Raw genomic sequence first — 26,405 nt, 5'->3', positions numbered from 1 at the left:
TTCTGAGTGCTTTGGGGGAGTTTTCAGGTAAGGGCCAGAAGAATGCAGGTGGATCATTTTCAGGCGATGGCTGAGTGTAAAAGTTTATTTTTGTAATGGGTGGCTACAGGTAGTGATGAGAAAATGAGATTTTGGGCTGAAGCAGCCAGGGAAGAATAAGAGAGCATGCCAAGGGGAAGTTGATCCAAGACCCAGCTTGGAATCATAAGATACAGGATTCCCTCATATGAGCCTGCCTGGGTTCTGAGACCGTCAGGAGAGGCCCTTTTCTCAGTCCTGCCACCCTCATAGGTATGCTTGGTGAGGACACAGGTCAGGACCTTCTTGGTGGTGGCTGCTCCCAGACTCTGGTACTCCCTCCCCAGAGAAGACAGACTGTAACCCTCCTTATTGTGCTTCCACCAGCAAATGACAATCTTCTTGAGGAAGGGAAAGGAGAATGTTAGCCGCTTTGAGACTCCTGAAGGGGAGTGAAAGGCGGGATATCAAATCCAAACTCTTCTTCTTGTTGTTCCAACAGTCTTTTTTTGGGAACCGGCTGCTTTTAATGAAAGGGCTGGTGCCCTGCTGGTTTTATTGTAATTATTTGTATACTTTAAACAGATTTTTTATATGTATATGATTTTAATTCTACTAATGTTTGTTTTTAATTATTATTATTTTCATAGCTGTCAACGTCTCCCTTTTTTAAGGGAAATTCCCTTATTCCAAATAGGATTCCTCGCACCCTTTTCCCTGAGGGCGGAAAATAAATAAATAAATAAATAAATAAATTTCGAGTTCTCGCTAAGGGTGTGCATAGGGTTGCAGCCTCGTTGCTTAAGAGTTGCTGCGTCGTGCCTCCCTGCGCGATTGTTCAGGCATCCGGCTGGTCGCCAGTAGAACGAGGCGCTGGAGACGGACTTCTGTCGCTTTGAATGAACAGAAGCACTTCTGACGTTTCATTCATAATACATCCGGGTCCTTTTGCGAATGGGTGGTTAGGGACAAACACAGAGTTATACAAGTGAGTGCCGACTGACAGATAATGCGGTAATATGGCGGGTTCTGTTTTGTTTTAATAAAAAATATCCTCTAGAGCGGAAGTTAGAGCTGTCCCCAGAAATCACCTGGTGGAGGGGGGGATCTTGGGTTTTAGCATAGCTGTGCGATTGGGGAGCATAGACCCCCTCCCTCCAAAAAAACCCCAGCTAACGCAGGAGTTCCTGTGCTTTCTAACGCTGCTCTTATTTTGTGTGGGAAATGGATTTTTTTCCAGTTTATAATTTTAAAAACAAAACACCACAACCTGCCTTGCCTGGGACGGAGCAGAAGGCTACTGTCTGCTGTTGTGCACTATGATCTTTTGCTGCAACCAGATATACGGTGCGCCTGTTTTTTTGTTTCTGTTTTCTTTTCTCTTCCCCGCTCGCCTCCTCAATCAAACAGGGCTAAAATCACTGAATCTTCCTTTCCTTCCTTCCTTCCTCCTTTCCTTTTTCTACGCAGGCTTTTCCGAATGGCGCGACCTCCCGTCTTCCAAATCATTAAGTCGTGTCGGGCGACTCTGCCCTTTTCACTATCTCTACGCCTTCCCAACCTGCCCTCGCTGAACGCGGGAGGTGGGGGGAAGCGTCGCGTTTCCCTTCCGGGTGGCGCGCCGGAAGTGCTGGTCTCCGTTAGAAACGAGGCCTTGTGGAACTTCTTTAGAAACCAGGCCTTGAACCGACCCCAGGTAAGGGGGAAAAGGGAAGGTTTCGGGCGGGCCTCCGGTGTGGCGCCCGGAGTGAGCTTCGAGTGGCGTTGGCTCCGGAAGCGGAGCTGCTTCCGGGCCCTCGAGGGGAGCGCGGGAGGGAAGAGGAGCACCGCGCGGCACCTCGCTTCCGAGTCGCCCGCCGCACCAGCCGGGGCAAACGCGGCCGGTTGGGCGCCCGGACGCCGCTTATCTTGGCCTTCGCCTTGAACTCCTCTGCGGAGCTCCGTGACGAGAGTCGCCCGCCCCACTAAGCGGGCAAATCCAGCCGGGCCCTTGGCCTGCTCTGGCTCACCTCTGAGAGATGCTCAGGAAGCAGACCAGCTTTCGAAACTGGGGTGGATAAACTAGGCGCCAAAGAGCACCTTAGACCAGTGGTTTCTGTAATAAACGAAAATCTGCCCTTATGGGGGACACAAGAGCCCTTTTAGAGTCCTTTGCAGGTTCTCCATCTGTCGGAGAAAATAACAGAGGCCAACCAGAGAACATTGAGAAGCAAAGCATCTAGTAAACCTGATCTTTATTGAACTGTTGGAACAGGGTGCTCCCCTCACACGCAGGAGAAGGAGGAGGACCCAGAACAAAAGTGTGTCCACCCATATATAGACATTTTAAATTGCCGGCCTTGGAGTCCAAGACCACCCCCAGAAACATCATACTTACATCACAGAAGGGGTGTAGCTCAAGAGAAATCTGAGTACCTGTCATTGTTTATCTCATGTGTGGCAGGTGACCTGTTAATGCTTACTTGTGGGATACCCTGGGGAGCCTGGCTATTCTTTTGTAATGATAAATACTTAGTTCTTGAACCTGGTCACAGGCTCACCCTATTCATACACAGATATACCCTTTAGATAGGTTTTGTGAATGAAAAGACAATGGGGAATCTTTTCCATTTTCCTTTGACCTCGCAGAGAAAACATTTGGTCAGTCTGGGAGCCAAAATGGTTCCAGGGCTGTTTTCCTGTGCTGCTTCAGACATGTGGTTTATATATTTATGTACATGTTTGCTTGGTACATTTATGAATATTTATTATATATATAAGACCTTAATATTTTTTATTTCATTCCCAACCTTTTCTTGGCATTGCCTCGCCTAAGCATCTCTCAAATTCTGATGTCTCTCCTGCTTGTGACATATAATTCTTGTTTTTCAAAAAGTGAACTCATATTCACGTGGAAGAAGCTTAAAAGGATATTCACTGTTAATAACACATTCTCAAATTGCCCCCCATTAAAAATCAGATTGCCCCTCTTAAAAATCAAATTGCCCCACATTGGGAACCATGGCCTTAAACCAAGGTTATAGTTGCTAGAACGGAATGTCTAGTTGCCATTTGGGAACAAGGCTGAAGTCTTTATTTTATGTGATAGTTCAGAGGACCACCTTGAGCTAGATTGAGAGCTTTGAGAACTTAAAAGAAGAAAAGCTGCTCGATCCAGGGACAGGATCTTATTGGCTTATTATACCAACCTCTCCTCCCCCCGCCCCCCGGCAGTGGTAACTGCCTCTGCTCAGGCTGTGCAGAAAAAGGAAAAGCATTTCGGTTCCAGAAGTTCATTCCCGTAGTGCAGATAAAATAAGCATTCCCACAGGACGGGGTACCAGTGTGTGGAAACAGTTTGGATCCAAGGATCCCCAGGCATGCAGCTCCCGATGGTGGAGATGTTCAGGCGCCATCCCGGGCAACTTCACTTGGTTGCTAGTGCTCAAAAGCCAGGTGCAAAATGAATGAAATCTCATAGAATTGTAGAGTTGGGAGGGTTCACAAGGGTCATCTAGTCCAACCCCCTGCAATGCAGGAATCTTTTGTCCAATGTTGGTCTTGGACCCATGACCTTGAGATTAAGTGTCTCATGCTCTAGCTACTGAGCATGCTGATATAACCAAACCATAGGGGCTTTATGTTTTGCATGATTCTTGGATTACTCCTGTTATTGGCTCTGCCCTGCCCCTGAGTCACCATACGCAGTCAGGTTCCTTCATGCTGGCCACCACGTATTCTTCCCTCCTAGTCAGTGGAACTGCCAGTCATTGGCTCTGCTCCCTTGGCTGCAGTTTTCTGAACCTGGGCAACCCTAATCCTCCAAAGTGATCACTGATCTTGTTGGTGCAACAGCTTTCTGAATATTTTAATCACTACTTAATCTTCTACAACTGCCTTCACCTTCCTCAACCTGCTGCCCTCCAGAGGTTGTTGGTCTGTAGCTCCCGTCAAGTCCCGGCTAGACTGACTGATGATTGGGGGTGGTGGATGTTGCAGTTGAAGCATCTGGAGGGCGCCACGTTGGGGAATGACATGAAAAGGACTTTTGCTGAAGCTTCTTCTCCTGCCTCCACACCCCTTCACATTTGTTTCTCCTTGCTTTGCAAGCTGTAGGCAAAAATGGGCCGTAGGAAGTCAAAGCGGAAGCCTCCACCCAAGAAGAAGATGACTGGGACACTGGAGACCCAATTTACTTGCCCCTTCTGTAACCATGAGAAATCGTGCGATGTTAAAATGTAAGTTATGTAAAAAAAGAAGAGTGTGGAAAGCAGGATTGGAAAGCCCTTTCCATCAGAATGATTCACAAGTGGGCATGGTTTGGTAACATGGTTTGTGAGCCAGATTGGAGCCCTGTGTGGCATAAGATTGGCTCTTGGGCCAGAGGTTCCCCATCTATTCTGTAGGGAAAGATTTGTGACGGGTACTTCTTATTTTGCTATGCCTTTAACTGAGATGGCTGTAGGAATGTTTGTGCCTACTGTTCACTGCATGTTAAACAATATTCCATACCCAAAGTCATATGAATGTACCATCTTTTTCCTCTTTTCTGGCTTACACTTTCTCACATATGGGTATTTTTCAGCTATAATATGTTTTTTTGTGTGTTTCAGGGACAGGGCTCGAAATACGGGTGTGATATCCTGTACCGTGTGTCTGGAAGAATTTCAGACTCCTATAACATGTATCCTTTGAACTTCAATTCAGTTTTATAATATTTTATTCTCTTCCCCCATGTAGACTTGGCTCCTACTTTTTCATGTCAGTAATTCGTAACCTAGGGTGTAATGCTTTCTGCTTGGTCTTGGCCTTTACATGTTTTATCTTACCCTGCATAAAGACCTAGAAATAGAGTTAGCATCAGAATTGATCAGACATGCTATTCACATACCCATAACCTTGCCATAGTGGTTAATCAGCTGAAATACCACACCACCACAGATATTTAAAATCAGTTCCACTCTTGTACCAGCTTAACTATGGTTCATAGAAGAAATCACTTGCAAGATTTAGCAGTGTTTTTGAAAAACATACACGTCCAAAACCAATAGTATTTTTTTATGTGGGGGGCACTCATGGTAGATTCTTCCTTGACATTTCACCCTAAAGATCTTTCAGAACCAGTGGATGTTTACAGTGACTGGATAGATGCTTGTGAGGCAGCCAATCAATAGCAACTGGAGAAGAACTTGCCAGGAATTCAACAATACTTCTTAATTTGGGAGGGTGGAAGTTATCTGTTACATAATGCATTGGAAGATCCAACAAGTGGCTGGGAAATGTGACTCTTGTGCTGTTTGTTTCTATCCAGTAACCCTGTCCTACATGAATATTATGGGATTGTGCCCCTGGAATTAAGGGACTAAAGACTATAAGTAGGATCTGCAAAACTTTGGAAAGGCCCGCAGTTTTGTAAACATACTGATCATTGGGATCATTGTTGCTATACAACAATGCATTGGGTGCATTCTTATCAAGGGCCGCTATTCAATCTCTGTTCATTTCAGTGGGGCTTGTATGGAAGGAGCATCCATGCAAGCTCCTTTGTCGCTGGGTATTCAGAGGTAGTCCTTGGGAAATTGCACACCTTGTTGCCATGGTTGAACAATGCTGAGCAAGCAAGAGTATACAGGAACAGAACATGAAATAATCCCCCACGTATAATTGCTTTAGTGACTCACTGAGGAGTAGACCTGGTCACTAAGGAAACATTTCTTTCAGTAGGTTGGTGCCAATTATGTAGGGGTGGCAGTATGTCATCCTTGGGTTCCTGAAACTGCCAGAAGAATTTCTTATAATTCTTTCCCTACCATCATTTCTTTTTTTCTGGGTGTTTTCATGCACAGGACTCTTCTTTCCTTTCACAGGAAACAAAGCAAGCTTAGCTCCTGCCCAGCAGTTGAATAGGCAGGAATCTGACCTTACTTCTGACCTTAAGACTATGGGACCATCAACATGATGGAGGGGGGAAATCATGACTCTTCCTTGATGCTACTGTTTTAAATGGGGACTCTTTATCCCACGAAAGAAGTGTTGCTTTATTTTAAAAGGCTTATTGAAAAGCCAATTTAGTAGCCAGTGATGTTAACTGTGCTTCTGGATGCTCCATAGGAGTAGATGTGGGATTTTAATTGTACTTTACTGAGGAGAATTCTGCCTACATCACAGAGATTGTGCCATCATCGGATTAATAGGTACTGGTGCAATGTACATAGGTGATAATTGAACAGTATATTGTAAAAGATCCTTCCAGTGTGTATGTTTTTTTGTTTTGCTTTGCTTTTTATCTTTCTCGCTGTGGTGAGCATGAACTCTGCTTTCCAGAAATAGATCACTTAATTGCCAGTTTGGCTTCCCTTTTCTTATTAGCCTCCCTAATAACAGAGTGCTCACAAAATACAGGGGTCACAGCAACCACCACATATGATTTACTTTGGAGTGAATGGCAGAGGTTTAATTTTGAATTTGGCAGTCAATGACAGAGGATTTTGGCCCCTTCTCACCTTACCTTCCTCACTGTCATGTGGCCTTGAATCAGGAGGCCTTTTTGGGCAGCCTTTGATGGTAAAAGCAGCCTCCAGCTGTACATTCCCAAACAACCACTGCTGCTTTATCAAGTCCCTTGTCTTTTTAGATCTAAGCAGGAATTAATTCCACGGTCTATTGGGCAGCAAATTCTTGTGCCCTTGTATATAAATAATGTCCAAGAAAGCAGGAACCCACTTGTTTTAAATGTATTAGAGGAGCCTCTGCCAGTAACTGAGTAATTATCATCCCTTTTAAATAAATTCTATAATGGAAAAGCATCTGTTCAGTGTTTTCTGTTACTGCTGGTGTTGTGTTGGGTCCCACGTTAATCTTTTTGGATTGTATGAAGTCAGTACAGCTTTTTGTGTTAGCTGCTTCTGTGATAGCAACTTTGTGTTTGTCTTCGGTTTTGTAATTGCTGCCCATTTAGAAGAAGACATCAGTGCCTTAAGCTGTGTGCTTGGATACTCTTTGCTGTTGCATCTTCAATTCCCTGTAAGTTTCCATGACGCTTTGGGTAAATTACCCTCTTTCAGCCCAGCTCCATTTTATATGGATGCTGTGAGGCTAAAATACCATTCTGAGCTCCGTAGAAGAAGGAAATCAAAGAACCACAAGGCTGAACTACCATTAAGGAAACTGATCTTTCTGTTGGAGTGGTCATTCCACTAATAGTAATGGTGCAAGCTCACACTGAAGTCTATTTTAATGCAGAACTCTCAATTATATACCTGTCTTGCTTAGGGAGGTAAGTTTTTTTTTTTTTTTGGGTGGAGTTCCTTAAGAGCTCCACAGGCAGTGATGAAAGAAAAGACAAGCAGGGATGGTGGAGACTAAAAATATATTCTTGGGTTCTCTCCCGTTTGCGTTGGGGAGACCAGCTACTACTCAAGTCCTACTTCTCAACCAAAGGAAGAGTAAACTGAAGGACCATTGAAACAAGTTTTAAGGTGGCACTGTGGCCTTCCACCTGGCCTTGAAAGGAATGATGCTCCGTCCACATTTTGACAAGTGGCTAAACACCACATTTAGTAGCTGACCCAAGCTGAAAGAGAAGCCTTTTCCCATTCTCTGCAGCCCTGCATCACTTTGAGAGAGAGCACAGTTCTTGCTACAGCCCTTCCTGGCTGTCTTTTTCCTGCACAATACCCAGTTCTCAGCAAAAGAGAACGATAGGTCCTGTTGTGGAGAATTGAACCTCTACCCATCTACTGAAGCTGGCCATCACACTTAACTTGTCTGGTAAAGATTATTATGAAATTATTACTTCTGTTCTTTGTAAAGTAGCATGACTTCTTGAAGTAATCTATTTTTTTCCTATTGACCTTGGCAAAAACGGAGCAAATGGCTGCATTCCAGGCCAAGGTGAGAACATCAAGAGTACCTGAATGGAGTGTTTGTGACAAATCAGCTGACTGGGCTTGTTTGCTGTGAGAGATTAGACTGAGTAAATAAAACCTGTTGGGACTTTGCACAGTGTTCTAGGGTAATCAGGGCCCCCAGACAACTAACCCTGTTTTCTGTGTAACCTTTGTACTTTGGCAGGGTCACCTTGCTTTTTGAATAAAGGTTGTAGGACATGTGGCATGGAACAGTATGACCAGAGGTCTCAACCACCTTTTTATTTTACGTTTGTCGATTTTTGTGTTTGACTTGTTCTGTTGGAAGCTGTCTGGTCTTAAAGGCGAGGTAGAAACGTGTCAACTAAGTATTGGCTATTCACCTATTTGGAGGTCGGCTTGGGGAATCCAATCCATTTTGGATCCAATGACTATATAATAGAAACTGCTGTAAAATTAACCAAGTACCCTGTAGGTTTCTTTGACATGGAGAAAAGTATTTGGATTTGTTCGTGCAAATACAGGTGTTTATGTGCTAAGTTCCGGTAACTCACAACTTGCACATTCAGCTTTACATAATTTAAAATAATGGGGGGCATGTGTCCAGGGGAAAAAGACTTTGACAATCCCACCCATCACTGAACCCAATGTGTTTTGACCATACACACTATCCCCAGAATGTAATCTCCTAAGTTGAGAGTCGCCTGTATACTGCATTACCTTTTTATCCTTGTTGTAAAGGGTTGCCATGTTTGGTCACTTCCAGGCAGTGGAATGGAGATGCTTGTCTAATGGTCACCAAAGGATCCTGAATAAGCTTAGGAGACATGGAATAAGAGAGGTCCTCCTGTAGATCAGTAACTGGTTAAGAAATAGGAATCGGAGCAGAAATAAACAATTCTGATGGAGGGAGTCAGAAAGTAGAGTTCCCCAAGGGTTCTTATTGGCACCTGTGCTTTTTAATTTGTTCATACATGGTGTAGAGTGAGCAGTGAGGTGGCCACATTTGCTGATGATACCAAATTGCTAAAAGCGGTTAAAACTAAAAGATTGTGAAGCGCTCCAAAAGGATCTCTCCGAACTGGGTGAATGGGCAGTAAAATGGTAAATGCAATTCAGTGTAAATGAACTGATGGTGACTGACCAGGAAGAAGACGTAGGGTCGTAGTGGATAGCTCAAAGAAGATTTTGATCCAGTGTGAAAAAGCTGAATTCCATGCTAGGGGTCCATTAGGAAAGGGATTGAAAATAACACTGCAAATAACATAATGCCATTAAACACATCTATGGTGTGGCCACACTTGGAATGCTGTACAGTTTTGGTAGCCTCACCTAAAAAATAATATTGTAGAGCTGGAAAAGGATTTCAAAGAAGCAAAATGGTCAAGGGAACAGAGCAACTCCTCTAGGCTTACAACATTTGGGGCTTTTCAGTTTAGACAAAAGTTGAATAAGAGGTGTAAAAAGTTGCGGACCGTTTGGAGGAAGTGGGTAGAAGTTTATCTCCTGCAATACCGGAACTTGGAGCCATCCAGTGAAGATTGGATGGAAGATTCAGAACATGCCATGGAAAGTACTGACGCATAGTTAAACTATGGAACTCCTACTGGGAGGCAGTGGTGGCCAGCAACTTGGATGGCTTTAAGAGAGGATTAGATAAATTCATGGAGAAAAAGGCTATCAAATGGCTACTAGCCACAATGGCTACACTCTGCCTCCACTGTCTGAGATAGTGTGACTCTTTAGGGCAGTTGCTGGGACTCACAGGTGTGGGAAGAGCTCTTGTGTTCAGGTTTAGCTTGCAGGCCTCCCATAGGCACCTGGTTGACCACTGGAAACAGGTTTCTGCACTAAGTGGGCCATTGGCCTAATTCAGCAAGCTGTTCTTATGTTCTTACACCAACCCATGGACAGCAAATGAAACATAATTTCCCTTACTTTGTACAGTACTTACTTTCTGAGACCTGCCAAGCAAGAGACTTGTTTTGAGTTTATCTGTTCCCAGAAGAAGATTCTAAACTGCTCTAGATCTGCACACAGTATCGCTTGAGCTTACATGCTTTATTATTTTTTTGCAGCATAGTAAAAAACCCTTTTTGTAGAAATCTGAATTTTCTACTTAAAGCAGAGGCTGCCCATTATTTTCAGGTTTTCTCTGTAACTACAAAGGCTAGAAACTTTGCTCATCTTAAAATGACAGCCCATTTGCCCCGTGGATTTTTATGCCGTTGAATGCGGTACAAATCACTGAATACATTCATAACCATGCAGGCGTATTCTCTCCCATTCTGCATCGTCAGCTGACTGTTGTGCATTTGGCAGTAGGCACTTGCAAAGAAACACAAGCTTTAAACTGAGTTGGAAGAGAGCAGAGTCAAAATCTAGTTTAGCACTTTAAAAATTGCCCTTTTTACATGAATTTGCTCGTAGAAGGTCCCCCAGGCTCAATCCACTTGGGTTCCAGAGTTTGAAAAGTCCTTTCTGCCTGGAGGTCTTAGAGATTCCCTGTAAGCCAAAGTACCGTATTTTTCGCTCTATAAGACGCACCAGACCACGAGACGCACCTAGTTTTTGGAGGAGGAAAACAAGAAAAAAAATATTCTGAATCTCAGAAGCCAGAACAGCAAGAGGGATCACTGCGCAGTGAAAGCAGCAATCCCTCTTGATGTTCTGGCCTCTGGGATAGCTGCGTAGCCTGCATTCGCTCCATAAGATGCACACACATTTCCCCTTACTTTTTAGGAGGGAAAAAGTGAGTCTTATAGAGCAAAAAATACGGTAGATTGTTCTGGACCAAGAGCAGTGGTTTTCAACCAGTGTGCCATGGCACCCTGGGGTGCCTTGAATGATGGTTGGGCAACACTGGCTTCTGTCCCTCTTTCCTTCCCTCCCTCCTCTGATGCCCTCTTGCATCTCTGCCTCCCATAGGCTTGTGTGGCTTTTTGTTGCAGCAGCTCTGGCTACAAGCTGCCTAGGGGATGCTGTCCAGGCCCCTGTGGGGCAGTGTGAAAAGGCACCTCTCTTTGGGGCAGGGGGGCGCAGCTCAGAGACCAGGGGCGGCAGCTGCCCGGAGGACCCCTAATGAGAAGGGAGAAGAGAGGAGGCTGAAGGAACACTCCACAAGGGTGTTTGGAAAAGCGTGAGAGGCTGCCAGCTCTGCAGGCAAGGGGTGGCATAACTGGGCTCCTGAGCCCCACAGGGGTGCCGCAGAAAGAATGGTGCTGGTCAAGGGAGCCGTGGACTCAAAAAGGTTGAAAACCTCTGACCGAGGGATAAGGAAGACCTCCAATCATATTAGAAAAGTGTTTTTTCTCTCTTTTTTATTGTGCTGCAGTGAAATTAAAAAGTGGTCATTAGCAGAACATAACAACAAAAAAAAAATGTTTAGAATGGTTTTTTTGGGTGTGTCTTAGCTGCTCAACATGTAGAGCACCTCTGACCCCAGTGAGAGAAGCGAGGGGCAGGATTTAAAACAGCAGCTGCTTTTGTTGGCAATATAGACTTTGGCATTTCCCCCAAATGTTGGTTTGTAACAATATCTGGTACCACATACTAACTACAGTGTGAATCAGTGAGCAAGTGCCCCCCTGGCTAAACACTAGATTTGCCACCAGACAACACGGTGATGCAGTCAGTGAAGCCAGCGAGCTTTTTCCTGTTCTAACTTGGATGCCAGGCAGGTAGATAAGCACCCCAATCTTTAACTGAGACTGCCATGTTTGGACAACTAATCTAATTGATTAATCAAATGCTTTGGTCAGTTAGAGGAGACTTGTTGGAAAATTGCTTTTAAATGTAAGTGATTATAGATCCATAGGTGGTGGCAGGGGCTTCTTATAAGAGCATTCCTCCTTGGTCCTCCCACAGGTAGAAATAACAGCGAATGCTTTCCCTCCCCCTTCAGGGCTATTGTGATATATGCAAATTTAAAATCCATGCAGTTAATCGACTACAGAGCACGTATTGAACTGGATGATAGCCAAATTTACTCGTGTAAGTAAATTCAGTGGGATTTATTTTGGTCTTCTGTGGTTAGGCTTATCTCAAAACTGGTTTTGGCTTTATAACAGGTGATTCATTTGTCTTCATTTGAAGCATGTGAATCTTAGTTAATAGAAGCATTTTAGTTTCAATCATGAATTAGTCCCACGGCACTTCTGCCAGCCTTATTGAAGGCTGTTCATGTTCCGTACCTCTGGAATTTTAAATTTCTTCTCCAGAATGTGTGTAAATGCAGTGCATGGAGTTGCTTTGATTTCTGTTATTTACTATGAAATTGGGCATGTGTGCTGGAGATAAATGAGATTGATAGCAAGGAAGTGGCTTACTTGATAGGAGAACCATTGGTAAACAAGAGGCATTCAGGAGGAGGAATGGATAAGTTGCCATGCATTTCTGGGAAATTCCAATTTCTGAGCGCTAGATTGTTTTTGTAGAAGTTGCCTGCATAATGGAGCTCAGTCAAGAACCATTAGGACTATAAATTCTCTGTCTCTCCTTTTTAGTGAAGACTAGATTACTGATAACCTAGTAAGTTATTTTCCAGATTCTCCCTGAAGATGTAGAAGATGAACGGCTTTGGTTTACAATTGTGTGTAATTCTCACCAAATGATCTCTCACATGAATCTTGGGATAACTTCAGACACTGTGAACATACCCCTTTACTGGTTAGATGAGTCTAACCTCCTTCTACAGTCTCCCTCCGCAGTTCACATACTCTACCTAAAGACGTTCCGTTTCCAGGAAGCCAATGGCTGATTCAGTTCACTGGTGCTTTTCTACAAACTATTAGTATTTAGGAAGCAAAAATGACTGGAACCTCTGGCAAAGTAGGCAGGTTTTTTTTGGGGGGGGGGCTTGCCAATTTGCCCCTAACCTGATTGTAGACAGAGCAAGGCAGATGATGGGGCTTGTACCAGAGCGGCTTGTGTTAGGGTACAAAACAGAGTGCAATAGGGAATATCTTCACCAACAGAAGCTGTGCCTTTGATTGCCTGCTTCTGCCTTGACCCAAAACAGCAGCAGCAGCAGCAGCTGCCACAAGCCACAGGGAAGAGATGACTGATGGCTCTTGTTCAGGAAAGAGAAAGAGGGAGAAATCAAGAGTGCTCATTGCCTCGTATTTGCTTCTCCCAACCCATTAGATTATTATTATTATTATTATTTTTACTGTAACATTCCATCCTAGTGGCTTTGAGCCACATCAGTGCATGCTTAAAAGTAGTGGCAGTACGTCATACATTAAATAAAGCGTGAAAGGGATCGAAGTGAAGCTTTTAAGGCTCGGTGGTGGAGACTTGGAGGGGAGACTTGGCTTTGGCATGGTTTGAGGAGTCTCTAGTGAGCTGGTTAGCAGTTTAGGGATCTTCTGTCTGGATCTTCTTATATTCCCAGGTGAAAATAGCCACCTGATGGTGGATCTTCTCTTTGGGAAGTGCCCCTTTTTTTCTTTTTCTTTTTTTTAAGTGCTGGTGTCTCTGTTCTATGTCCGTCCCATGATTCCTGCTGGCTATTCTGAGTTGTAGAAGTTATGATGGCTGTGGTTGTACTGGCCTTCATCTTCTCCGATCATGGCATAGTTGGGTGTGAGGCAGTACTTGGAGTCATAGACCTGCCGCGGCAGCCCATACACAGTCATGCCTTGCTGCGATGCCCCTTTGTTGCTGCCCATCTGCAGGGAGATGTTCTGGGTGTCGCAGTGCTCCATGCCCAGGGCGGGCTCAAAAATCTGCCGCTTGGTTCCAGGGGCCGTCATGCCCGCCTAGGGATGGATATGGGTGGAGGAGGAGGAAGAAGAAGAAGAAGAGAGGAAATGGTGAACCTGGGAGTGTAAAATGTCTTAAGGAGAAGAATGGAAAGCAGAGCAGGTTTCACATTTAGCCCCCTTCATACCCTCTCTGCTGGTACAGTGGTACCTTGGTTCTCGAACAGCCTAGTTCATGAACAACTTGGAACCTGGAAGTGAGCGTTCCGGTTCTCGAATTTTTTTTGGAAGTTGAACGTGTCCTGAGCTTCCGTTTTTAGTGTTGCACTTCCGCTTTTAGAGAGATTGCTCTGATTGGGGCTGTGGGGAAAAGCATCAGGGGTAGTTTTTCAACAGCCTGGAACGTATTAATCCGTTCTGCATTGCTTTCTATGGGAAAGCACGCCTTGGTTTTGGAATGTTTTGGTTTTGGAACGGACTTTCGGAACGGATTAAGTTCAAGAACCAAGGTACCACTGTACTTAGTTCAACTTTATTAGTGCCAATGGGATGCCAAGCAAAAGTTTGGTTTTCCTTTTTGAACAACCCTCATCTTCCTCTCCTTGCATTAAGGCTGAGTTTATTTGCTTTCTAGGACAACAAATACCTCAGATAACTCTTCTGAGTTTACCTTGATCTTCTTGGGGACCTAAAAGTACTCGTGGAACACTTTTGAGATTAGCAGTACCTGCTTTCTGGATTATGAGGAAAGAACAAGCTAGGACTTGTTTACTGGCAATGGTATCTTCTTGAGATAACTGCCCCCGCCTGGCCTGAAGTTGCTTCAACTTCAGCTCACATGTTTCCAAGGCTGCTGTAAGATAGCATTTCAAAGCAAGGCCATTGGCTCAAAAAGAATCATGGACTCTTTTGGAATGGTTTATCCCGGGTTAAATAATCCGGTACCCAAAACAGCAGCAGCGTTGTCTCTTCTTGGCAGAGTACCCCCCCCTTTTTTTTTTGCATTATGCCTAAAAACCTAGTTGTAAAAAAGTGCTTAATGCACATTAATCTATGAATGGTCCACAAGGGGGTGTTGTTTAGAACCCACAAGGGATGCCCCTTGCTCTTGTAGGCAGGCAGTTATATATATCATAAATAGATCCCCAAGTAGTAACACACGTTCCCAGCTGTTCCCAGAAATTGACTTCTTCTTAACACCGCTGCTGTACTTCATTACATCTGTGACATTTCTAAGAACAGCTGCAGTGTGCCTGTTGTGCTTCTGCCATAGTGGGGATAATCTGGTGGTGTTCCACTTGGTGGGAGAGCATGCAAAACAGAGTGCAAAAGATGGTGCCTTTCCCAGAGTCATGAGGGTTTGGGTTTTTTTTACAGAGAAGAAGAATGTAACCCAGCAATGCAAAATATTGGGACGTTGGGCCTGTCTCTTGAGGATTTTATACCATCTCACTGTGTCTAAGGCTATTTTATCATCTCTTTCAGGTGCCATCAACTTTAGGCCCTGTGGCCACATTTGAAATGTTGGGAGAGTGCTTTGGGTACTACCTCCTCTGTTTCTTCCCATGCTCCCTCCTGACACTTTCCCTTAGCCCAGACAAAGAAATCTCTCTCTCTCTCTCTCTCTCTCTCTCTCTCTCACACACACACACACACACACACACACACTTTATTTTTCCATGATGGGGTCTGGGTAGAAGTTAGATCCAGCAGAATTAAAACATACTCTTAAATTTGGATCCCACCAAAGCCACAATCCAAACAAACCTTCCACTCGAAGACTGCATAGTATTAAAAAAAAAAAAAAGCACCACAAAAACATTGCTCCTCATAGATTTTTTTCCCCAAAGAAGGACAACAAAGCCACCAGAATACATCAGTTGGTACAGAGGTGACCTGTGATTTGATGGTGGTTTTGAGAATCTCTTAAAGATCCATGAGGATTTGTGCCTTGTATCCATCTGAACCATGGAAGCACTGGGAGGTACTAGATCTGCGATTTTTACAGTGCAGCCCATAGATGTGATCTGTCATTTGGTGCTGGACAAGCTGGGTGAGCTCTTGGGGAAAATATGTCATTTCAAGAGAATACATCTTACTGGATCCAACTTTTCTGAATGCACCTTCTGGTTGTCTGGCACTACATTCTTCTGATTCCTGCAGCACACACTATGTTGTCCCCTGACCAGTTCATCCACTGCACCCTCGGTGGTTCCCTTTTTCTCTTAAAAAGGTAAAGGTAAAGGACCCCTAGGGACGTGGGTGGCGCTGTGGGTTAAACCACAGAGCCTAGGACTTGCTGATCAGAAGGTCGGCAGTTCGAATCCCTGCGACGGGGTGAGCTCCTGTTGTTCGGTCCCAGCTCCTGCCAACCTAGCAGTTCAAAAGCACGTCAAAGTGCAAGTAGATAAATAGGTACCACTCCAGTGGGAAGGTAAACGGTGTTTCCGTGCGCTGCTCTGGTTCGCCAGAAGTGGCTTAGTCCTGCTGGCCACATGACCTGGAAGCTGTACGCCGGCTCCCTCGGCTAATAAAATGAGATGAGCACCGCAACCCCAGAGTCGGTCACGACTGGACCTAATGGTCAGGGGTCTCTTTACCTTTACCTAAAGGACCCCTGACAGTTAAGTCCAGTTGCGAACGATTCTGGGTTTGCGGCGCTCATCTCACTTTACTGGCCAAGGGAGCCAAAGTTTGTCCGCAGACAGTTTTTCTGGGTCATGTGGCCGGCGTACAGCATGACTAAGCCGCTTCTGGTGAACCAGAGCAGCGCACAGAAACACAGTTTACCTTCCCGCCGGAGCAGTACCTATTTATCTACTTGCACTTTGACGTGCTTTCGAACTGCTAGGTTGGCAGGAGCAGGGACCGAGCAACGGGAGCTCACCCCGTCGTGGGGATTTGAACTGCCGACCTTCCGATCGGCAAGCCCTAAGCTCAGAGGTTTATACCACAGTGCCACCCGCATCCCTGCCTTTCTCTTAGTTGCTCCAATTCCTATGGTTCAACTGCCCGGATGCCCTATGAGCCTTGAGAAGCACATAGAGCTAAAAGAGGGATTGGGAAAGAGTGGCACTCTTTCAGAGAGTCCTTTGGCTCTGAGCTTTTCAAGGAGGAAAAAACAAAGACCCCCTTGCCACTTCATGATGAAGGGGGCGGGGGGCAAGGAATGTTGCACAGATACTTCGTGGGCACCAGAAGAAGTCCTTCAAGGCACCATTGCACTCATGGGGAAACCCCAGCTAGAGCTGGAATACTAAATAGTCAACACACATATTTATTCTTGTTCCCCCCTCCATTTCTTACCTGGCTAGCGCCCTTGTTGGTTCCCATCTGTAGACTGATGGTGGCTTGATCTAAAGGTTGGTCTGTGCCCAACTTAGGGTCATAGAGGTGCCGACGTGTGCCATATGCTGTCATGCCTTGCTGGCTGGCAAACTTGTTGGTGCCCATCTAGGAAGCAAAAACAGTGTTGACAGTTAGACTGGTCTTTCTGTCTCTTCCAAGTCTCCCTAGAAGAGTGGTCCCCATTCAGCTACCCACAGATGGAAAGCCCCAACCCTACCCTGCCATTTAGACAATGTAGAATTCCATTTATTTCTGGTTCTGTCACAGATTTCATCCAGATTTCAGGATGATCTTACAGCTGGGGGGTGTAGATTATGTCTGGAATAGCCTGGCCATATTGCATCTGTAGGTTGTGTAAGGCTTCTTTTTTTATCTACTTGCACTTGACGTGCTTTCGAACTGCTAGGGGGATTCGAACTGCCGACCTTCTGATCAGCAAGCCCTAGGCTCTGTGGTTTAGACCACAGCGCCACTTGCGTCCCTTTTGGCAACCCTACCTAAACCCCTATTAAAAAGTATCTTTAGTATCACCTTCTGCCTCTAGGTGGCAATGCAGTGCTCATAAGTTAGTTTTCCATACATTTGTTCCCATACATCTGTGTCTTTGAAATGGTCAAGTGGAATGCAGAGCTGGCCCATCCATAAGGCAGGGTTAAGCAGCTGCCTCTGGTGGCAGAACTGCAAGAGGCAGCACCTTGCCCCACACACCCCGTCACTGTTTCTGCTGCCGCTGGAATACAGTGGTACCTCAGGTTAAGAAATTAATTTGTTCTGGAGGTCCATTCTTAACCTGGCACTGTTCTTAACCTGAGGTACCACTTTAGCTAATGGGGCCTCCCATTGCCACCGCCATGCGATTTCTGTTCTCATCCTGAAGCAAAGTTCTCAACCCGAGATACTATTTCTGGGTTAGTGGAGTCTGTAACCTGAAGCGTCTGAAACCCGAGGTACCGCTGAGTTTCAGAGAGAGGGAGGTGTTCCAGGGTTGGGTGGGGTGGCTGCAGCAGGAAGTGGCACAATTCCATTTCACCTTCGGTGGTGAAATGGGACAGGCTATCCCTGGTTGGATGCATTGAATCTGGGAGCCTTCACCTCCCCAGACTCCTGCTACTTCCTGTGACTTGTGGCTGCATCAGATTTTCAGCCAGGGTTGGCACGACCAGTGCCGGATTTACATATAAGCTAAACAAGCTATAGCTTAGGGCCCCACTCTTTTGGAGGGCCCAAAAAAGTTTAAAGGGGGAAAAACTGGATGTACATTTCCAAAATATAAGATAAGAAACAAATAAAATAAAACTTACATACAGCAACAGTGTTTTGTGTTTTGTAGGCTCCTATGATGTAAGTCATGGGCCCCGCCTGCTAGCCTGCTCCCTAAAATATCACTGGTTTGCTCATTTCTATATATGGGGTGCCTACATTCTGCATGGACTGGTTGTGCGGCAACATGTGCAAATGGCTTTAGATAATTTATGGCTTTAGGTCCATAAATTATCATATAGTATATATTCAACACAAAAAACAGCAACAGTTTGTTGTTGACAAAGGACAGCTGGACATATAAAGAGCCCCATTGTCTTCAGTAGCTTAGGGCCTCATCACACCTAAATCCGGCCCTGGGCATGACTATACTAATGGTCCTTTGGGACATCTTCGCATTTATCCATTATCTTAGTCCATTTATCTTCTGCTGGGAAGAATTCCCAACTGAATAAATCAGCAGGAAGTTCTAGAGTCACATACCTGCAGCCCGATGATGTTCCGTCCTTCCTTCAGCTTTTCAGGCAGGAATTTGCGCTGATGTTTCTCAGCGTATTTCACGCCCATGTTCACCTTGTTGCCTTTCGTCTTGGCCTGTAGGAAAGCGAGAGGCAGAAATCCCTTCAAGTTTTGCCCTTGCCCTGTGCTAATGCCTAAAGGGTAATGTTAAGTTGTCGGTGAACATATCAGACGACACAGCGATTCTTCAAACAGCTCTTATTTATTCACAGGCCAGGACAGAACTGAACCGAAGGGTTCAGTCAGCCTGCTTATATAGAGCTCCAGTACAACGTAACTGTAACAATTTTCTAAAACTATCCAATCACTGAACGTCACTTTCGATCCCTTATTTGCATAACTATCTACAGTATCCCCCTGCTGGCCCAGGGTGAGAACTTCAGTACATAACAGGTAAGATGCAAGTTTATCCTCTCAGATATATGGCAGAAGCTTCTGCTTTTCCAAGAGTGAGGAGGGCTCCGCTTTGAACTCTTGCTGAGACCAGCAGGTGGCATTCCTTGCTCAGACCTGTTGGTCTTATTGTAGCTTGGATCAGATGGGCCAGGCCTCAGTGCTTAATTTTGAAGCGGCTTTTCTTAAAATGAGAGGTGGTCACCTGTCCTAGAATCTCTGTGCCTTAAGTTCTAAGAGGGTGGGAATAGGTTGTGGGAGGAAAAGCTCACTTTATATTCCAGGGCTTAGGATCTTAAATTGCAGACACATTAATAATAATAATAATAATAATAATAATAATAATAATAATAATAATATCTTTATTGTCATTGCCCCCTTCGGGGACAACGAAATTACTTGGCTGCTCCATAAAAACACTAATTAAAAAATATAGTAAAATACAGCAAGGGAGATTAGATGACTTTCAAAGTCCGGGCTTCCCATTCACGGCTGAGATCGCTCTGGAGAAGAAGCTGTTCTTAAGACGGCTCGTTCTTGTCTTCATCGTCCTGTATCTCCGTCCCGACGGCAAGAGCTCGAAGAGACAGTGACCAGGATGCGATGGATCTTTTACTATGTCCAGTGCCTTCCTATGGCACTTTGTGGCATAAATCTGCTCTAAGGTGGAGAGTGGGAAGCCAACAATGCTCTCTGCTGCCTTAACAACCCTGCGCAACCCCATCCTGTCCTGGGTAGTACAGCTTCCGTACCACACACATAAGCCATAAGTGTGGGGGGCCATTCTGGGGCTGAGCCTTGCTGACCAAACATGTCATATTTTTCCATGTATGAGACAAAGTTTTTTGACTCAGAAATCCTGTCAAAAAACTGGGGTCGTCCTTTACATGGATAGTGGCGGGGCATGGGGGAGATGCGTGCTGGTTGGCGTGGGGGGAGCGGCTGCCCACTTTGCCAGCCCCCCAGCAACAGCCCTCCTGGGGTGATGGCGTGCATGCAATTCCCCCTAAAAAAAAGCTCAACAACTTTGGGCCACCTCCCCTCATTTTCTTTAAATTTAGTCCCCAAAAATAGGGGGCGTCTTATACACGGAAAAGTACGGTAAGCTCTAGATATTGAGATGAGAGTTCCCATTGCCCACCAGTGTCAGAGAGGAAAATAAGCATTGCCCTTTAAGGGAAAGGGACAAAGGCTGAGCAAACGTAACAAGCGTAGACTAGCGCACAGCATACAGGTGACATTGCTAGTGCATGTTGCTGCCATCTAGAGCTGGGCGATATATTGATATATTTTCCAAAAGCCCATACCATGATATCCATGATATCCATTTCATAATTTTTGATGCGGCAATATATTGCGAAGCTTGGGGAGTGGGTGTGTGCAAAAATCACAATGTGGGGAAAACTGTGAAGCCAGCCAATGCATCTACATAGCTCCATCCTCATTACAGACATTGTGATATATCAGTATATCGTGGTGTTTTGCTGGTGATATATCACAAAGTTGAAAACCAGCTCTATCTTTCTTTCAGACATTGTGATATATCAGTACAGCCATACCTTGGATCCCGAATGCCCTTGAACTTGGATATTTTGGCTCCCGAACGCTGCAAACCCGGAAGTGATTGTTTCCAGCAGCCAATCAGAAGCTATGATTTGGTTTCCAAATGTTTTGGAAGTTGAACAGACTTCCAGAACGGATTCCGTTTGACTTCCAAGGTACAACTGTATATTGCAATGTTTAGCTGGTGATATATCACGAAGTTGAAAACCAGCTCTATCCTTATTTCAGACATTGTGATATATCAGTATATCGTGATGTTTAGCTGGTGATATATTGCGATGCTGAAAACCAGATATCGCCCATCTCTGCTGCCATCCCATATTGAATCAGAGCCAGTGGCAGTGAGAGCCACAAACTAAGGGTCTCCTATTTGAATCTTATCTCAAGCCATGAACTCTCCAGGTGGCCTCAGTCAAGCGACTGTTCTCTTGACTCCATATGCAATATGGGGATGATGTTGGCTGAAAAAAATTACTGAGGACGTGTTTGTGAAACACTTTTATCACTCTTGTTAATTGCTGTTCCATCACCGCTACTTGCATTTTCACCAGGAAAAGTGGGCAGCGGGGGTCCCAGGCCACTTACCATGCTAGCCAGCGCAATCAGAGTAGACTGGACTTGGGTGTGGTTTGTGTTCTCAAAGAGGTCGTTGGCTTCGAAGGTGTCGTGGGGCCTCACTCCATATTTTGTGATTGCCTTAATGAAGTTGCCAATGTTCTCCAGCTGCAAAAGAGGAGAGGCCAATGAATAATCTGCCGGGTCTTTTCTTACCCTAGCGTGCTTGTCCAGGCAATGACTGCCTTCTACAAATACCCCACTGGCAATGGACAGTGGCATTTGAGCAGATAGATCTGTGGCCATGAAGATGTTGCCGGAATCTGGGCCCATAACCTGTTGTTGGGATACTGCCAGGGAGACAAAGTCCATCATGACTCCACGTCGTCTCCGGACCTCCATCGATCTCCCGTAGACACGCAGTATCAGCAATTAGCGACACGAGCTCCAGAAATAGTTTGCCACATTCCAGAGCCGTGCACGCTGTATCAGCAGATAAAGTACACAGCGAAAGATGCACTCAGGAGAGCATTATTTACAAGTTTATTCAACGTTGGTCAGAACAAAGAAAAACATGACTGCCTGCTTCAATGTCTCCGGCAGAGAGAGAGACGAAAACAAAGACACAACAGAAACATTCTGTGAAAACAGGAAATACGCAGACTCTGTGACTCAAAGCCTGCTCCCTTTTAAGGTGGAACGGAAATATCCTAACAATATTCCCCTTCTCTGGAGAGAGCACTCTCTTTTTAGCTCAAGCCCTCTCTTTCCCCTACACATGCACATATGTTGCTAAATCAAGGCTCGCAGGAATAATGGACAAAAGTCAAAGAGCAAAATGCGATTGGGGCACGTTATTTTGTGTAACCATGCAGAAGCCTTTTGTGGGAGATAAAGCTGATGGCCATAGAGAAAAAGCTTGGCCAAGGAACTCTTAATGCAGGATTTGATGCCTGGTGCATCGTTAAAGTTTTTTTAATCAGCTCATCCTTTTCCACTCCACTTTCCAAAGCAGGGTTTGGAGAGGCAAACTTAATGAGGGATACATGGATTAGCAATGAATTAGAGGGAATGTTTACCTGGTGCCAGTTCTGTGTGGACTCGTTCACCTTCCTCACAGATCCAGGTTGGAGTTTGTTAATGAGGCTGAAAGACGGAAATGGGAAAAGGAAGTTTATTTCTTAAGTGTTGTGTGCGCTGCTCAGTGTAAGGATTACTTCATGTGCCGCGTGTTTCTCCTTCAAGACTTCCCAATCTGCAACTCTTTTGATGTAAGAACACACCATACTGAAGAAGTGTGCATGCACACGAAAGCTTATACCCAGAACAAAGTTAGTTGGTCTCTAAGTGCTATTGGACAATTTTTATATTTCTTAATTTATTTCGACACCGTACTTTGGAAGAAGAAGAAGAAGAAGAAGAAGAAGAAGAAGAGTTTCGATTTGATATCCTGCTTTATCACTACCTGAAGAAGTCTCAAAACAGCTAACAATCTCCTTTCCCCTCCTTCCCCAAAACCAACACCCTGTGAGGTGAGTGAGGCTGAGAGACTTCAGAAAAGTGTGACTAGCCCAAGGTCACCCAGCAGCTGCATGTGGAGGAGCAGGGAATCGAACCCGGTTCACCAGATTACAAGTCCACTGCTCTTAACCCCTACACCACACTTTTTCTATACACAGGGAATCTCCGTATAGAAAACAGCTTGTATATGCAGCAGCCCTAAAATGTACTTATAATCATAGCTGTCAACTTTTCCCTTTTCTTGCAAGGAATCCTATTCGGAATCAGGGAATTTCCCTTAAAAAAGGAGAAACGTTGACAGATATACTTATAATACAATCAACAGAAAGAATGCTCCTTGTTATATAGAAACACTGGGATCATTCCTTATTGTAGACTTGGGTAATGAATACTGTTGCTTTTCAGTTTACAAGTAGATCCTCTGGGTCAGATAAAGGTCTGCATGATCCATTGCTCAAGCCGCAAGATGGTGGTTACAAAAAAACAAACATAGAAAATATAATAAAACATAATAAAAAGATGAACAGCAATCCTATTCAATTGCTATATTATCTTCTGATACGTTCTTGTTTAAAACAAGGCAATTAAAATCTCTTACTACTCACAACAAAAACCAGTTGATGATTATTGCTGAATTTTCCCATTTTTGTTTTTTCTTTCCAACTATCAAACTATCTTTAGGAGGAAGACAAGTTTTTACAAATCTAGCTTGATGCTAGAGGGAAATAAGAGGATGGCGGGTGTTGCTTTCTAAGTTTGAGTGGTGCTGAGCTCATTTGTCAGAGAGATTTTTAATTTTTTTTAATATTCAAAATGATAAATAGGTAAAGCAGTCTCAAGGAAGGCAGGAACGAGTCCACCTCTCTGCCAATTGGCTGGGGTGGTGAGTAGGATTGCCAAACGACCAGGGAAAAACACCAACCATCAGCTAGGTTGTTTGACCTCTGGGCTGGTTGCCAGAACATTTTATGTAAAACCTAGCATTGCGGCTGGCCTGAAAGTTCTTATGACAGCTGGACTTTTTCTGTAAAATCCATCAACATAATTTCTGTTAGTTAGGGTTGCCACACATCCAGTTTTCCCCGAGATTCCAATAGTGATATTTGCATTTGCATCCGGGGGGGGGGGGATTTTGAAAAATTGACAAAATCTTTGGGTTTTTGCCAGCAGAACTAGAAAGTGTGTGGCGTGTGTGTATCACTCTTTGCCTTTTTTGGTTGATTTCCCATAAAAAACTCAACTTCCTTTTAAAAATGTGGCTCTTTATGTAGGGTTGTGTTCTTGGGTTATTGCTCTTAATTTGATATTTGATTTTATATATTGTGATCTTTTCTGCAAAATGCCCTGAGACCTCCGAGTATAGGGCAGTATATACCGTATTTTTTGCTCTATAAGATGCACCTGACCACAAGACGCACCTAGTTTTTGGAGGAGGAAAACAAGAAAAAAAATATTCTGAATCTCAGAAGCCAGAACAGCAAGAGGGATCACTGCGCAGTGAAAGCAGCAATCCCTCTTGATGTTCTGGCCTCTGGGATAGCTGCGTAGCCTGCATTCGCTCCATAAGACGCACACACATTTCCCCTTACTTTTTAGGAGGGAAAAAGTGAGTCTTATAGAGCAAAAAATACGGTAAGTTAAACAAACAAACAAACAAACTTTTGTGTCTGGATTTTTTCTTCTTGAAACATGGCAACCTTACATTAATCTTCATGCTTCAGCTGCGTAGCTTATTTGCAGAGTCAGGCCGATGACCTGGTGTGCACTGATGTGCTTTCGAACTGCTAGGTTGGCAGGAGCTGGGACAGAGCAACGGGAGCTCACCCCATGGTGGGGATTCGAACCGCTGACCTTCTGATTGGCAAGCCCAAGAAGCTCAGTGGTTTAGACCACAGCGCCACCCGTGTCCCAAGAAGCGTAGGGTGTGCTTCACAGAGCCAGGATCTGCTGTCCCTTCCAGTTACCTGAAGTGTGATGTCCTGAGGCAACTGCCCCACCTTGCCTCATGGGTGTGCATTATTCAAACCCGCAATGAACGCTCTTAAACTGTTGTCTCTTGCCAGCGTTGGGCACCTTTTATCCTGTAGGTTATGTACTGCCTGGTCCTGTCATACAACTTGTCTTATCATAACAACAGCTGCAGGTTCTGGGTGCCAGCGTTTGGGTGGTGATATTCTTTAGTGTCCACCCTTCCAAAAAGCCCCCAAGACTCTTGGAGGTTACCAAACATGTCCCCCACCCCTAGTTCCTTACTCGCAAAGAATGACTCCATCTTTCAGACTTTCCATAAAGTTTTCTCCGATGCGCTTCCCGGTCAGCTCCTCAATCCATTGCCGCAGTTCGTGCTCCTTCTGGGGGTCGTATTTTTGTGCTAGCTGTAGAGGAACAGAGTATTTTGGAATTAGGTCCAATATCTGGTGAAGCTCTGGTCACGAAAGTGATGCTAGCGTCCAGCCTTTTGATCATGTTTGCATCTGCAAATGACAGCAGACCTGGAAAGCCTTTTTTAGCAGAAGGCTGCAATTTGCATTTCAGAGAAGGGCCTGTTAAGGCTTGCAAGGGATTAGGAGAATTAATTGAGGATAAGACAGTCGATGGCTACTAGTGATGATAGCTACATATTACGTTCAGTATCGAAAGCAGCACAGCGCTGAATGCAATAGGGAGTAAACAGCAGCAAGAGAGGATTATCGCCCTCACGATTCCTTCTTGTGGGGCTTCTCACAGCCAATCTCGCAGGTGGTCACTGTGGGAAGGAGCAGGGGAGGACCTTGGTAATATGGCACCCAGTGTGAGGCCAAAATTTGACACACAAACACTCAACCCTTATGCTGCCTTCCTGAAGCTGGCTTTGGAAAGGAGGTGCAAGGCTCTGGGAGGGTCCTAGAGCCCTCTCAGCTCCTTCTCAAAGCTGGACATGGACTAACTAGGCTTTGGGAGGGAGGTGGGAAGGTGCATTTTTTGGCTCAGCACCCTGTAAAGGGACCCCTGACCATTAGGTCCAGTCGTGACCGACTCTGGGGTTGCAGCGCTCATCTCGCTTTATTGGCCGAGGGAGCCTGCGTACAGCTTCCGGGTCATGTGGCCAGCATGACTAAGCTGCTTCTGGCGAACCAGAGCAGAGCACGCAAACACTGTTTACCTTCCCGCCAGAGGGGTACCTATTTATCTACTTGCACTTTGACATGCTTTCAAACTGCTAGGTTGGCAGGAGCAGGGACCGAGCAACGGGAGCTCACCCCATCGTGGGGATTCGAACCACGACCTTCTGATCAGCAAATCCTAGGCTCTGTGCACTGTGCACCCTGTGCCCTGCCCTAAATCCACCTCTGGAAACAGAATGTTAGACTAGATTGGCCCCCTTTGGTCTGATCCAGCAGGGCCTTTTATGTTCTTAACTGGCCAGAGGTGGCCTCATTGTTTACTTTGAGAAGTAAGGTTCATGGACAGCTAAGGAGTACAGCAATTCAGATCACGGTGAAGCATTATGGTCAAGATCTGCTCATTTTCATCACCAAGGAAAGGCAAAATATTTGCACAACATTAACAAAACAATATTGCATGCAATATTGTATCCAAATGCACTCATTTCTGCCTTAAATTCTGCTATCTGCACACATTAATTCTGAAATTCTTAAGTATGTTCAAGCTAGTTTCTATGTGGCAGCAAGGAGTT

At 44.9% G+C, this 26,405-nt stretch overlaps 2 protein-coding genes across 4 annotated transcripts in view; one reads left to right on the top strand and one right to left on the bottom strand.

Moving 5' to 3' along the window:
- Positions 1–1,556: 1,556 nt before the first annotated feature.
- ELOF1 (elongation factor 1) lies at positions 1,557–6,800 on the top strand. 2 transcript variants are annotated; one of them, XM_083420826.1, is made up of 4 exons: positions 1,557–1,714; positions 4,114–4,235; positions 4,611–4,681; positions 5,107–6,800. In XM_083420826.1, the coding sequence occupies exons 2-4, from the start codon at positions 4,120–4,122 to the stop codon at positions 5,169–5,171; spliced, it is 252 nt and encodes an 83-aa protein (XP_083276952.1). In that variant the 5' UTR covers positions 1,557–1,714; positions 4,114–4,119; the 3' UTR covers positions 5,172–6,800. The 2 variants fall into 2 exon arrangements, with proteins under 2 accessions (XP_083276952.1, XP_083276953.1); XM_083420827.1 differs by lacking the exon at positions 1,557–1,714 and adding an exon at positions 2,283–2,429.
- Positions 6,801–9,911: 3,111 nt separating this feature from the next.
- The window catches only part of CNN1 (calponin 1), a 37,177-nt gene continuing 20,683 nt past the window's right edge, over positions 9,912–26,405 (bottom strand). Inside the window, exons 2-9 of one of the 2 annotated variants that reach the window (XR_014506341.1) lie at positions 24,983–25,104; positions 22,288–22,354; positions 21,239–21,376; positions 18,662–18,772; positions 16,877–17,023; positions 11,558–13,627; positions 10,643–11,452; positions 9,912–10,399 (exon numbers count right to left, since the gene is read on the bottom strand). Coding sequence is in view for 1 of the 2 variants with exons in the window: in XM_083420603.1 (XP_083276729.1) it covers positions 13,376–13,627; positions 16,877–17,023; positions 18,662–18,772; positions 21,239–21,376; positions 22,288–22,354; positions 24,983–25,104 (837 nt within the window). In the remaining variant the exon portion in view is untranslated. Of the gene's footprint in view, positions 10,400–10,642; positions 13,628–16,876; positions 17,024–18,661; positions 18,773–21,238; positions 21,377–22,287; positions 22,355–24,982; positions 25,105–26,405 lie in introns of those variants that run through there. The other variant, XM_083420603.1, reaches the window with a different exon arrangement.

Source organism: Podarcis tiliguerta (genome assembly GCF_965153285.1).
Source record: "Podarcis tiliguerta genome assembly, chromosome: 17".
In the NCBI taxonomy this organism is placed as follows: domain Eukaryota; kingdom Metazoa; phylum Chordata; class Lepidosauria; order Squamata; family Lacertidae; genus Podarcis; species Podarcis tiliguerta.
Note: the sequence above shows the minus strand (reverse complement) of the source record. Positions and strands in the feature narration are given on the sequence as shown.

Bases quoted from the DNA above. Each gene is read 5' to 3' on its own strand.
- ELOF1 (XM_083420826.1), top strand. From the start codon at position 4,120: ATGGGCCGTAGGAAGTCAAAGCGGAAGCCTCCACCCAAGAAGAAGATG. The intron at 4,236-4,610 runs GTAAGTTATGTA...TGTGTGTTTCAG, and splicing joins AAATCGTGCGATGTTAAAAT to GGACAGGGCTCGAAATACGG. The intron at 4,682-5,106 runs GTATCCTTTGAA...TTCACCCTAAAG, and splicing joins ATTTCAGACTCCTATAACAT to ATCTTTCAGAACCAGTGGAT.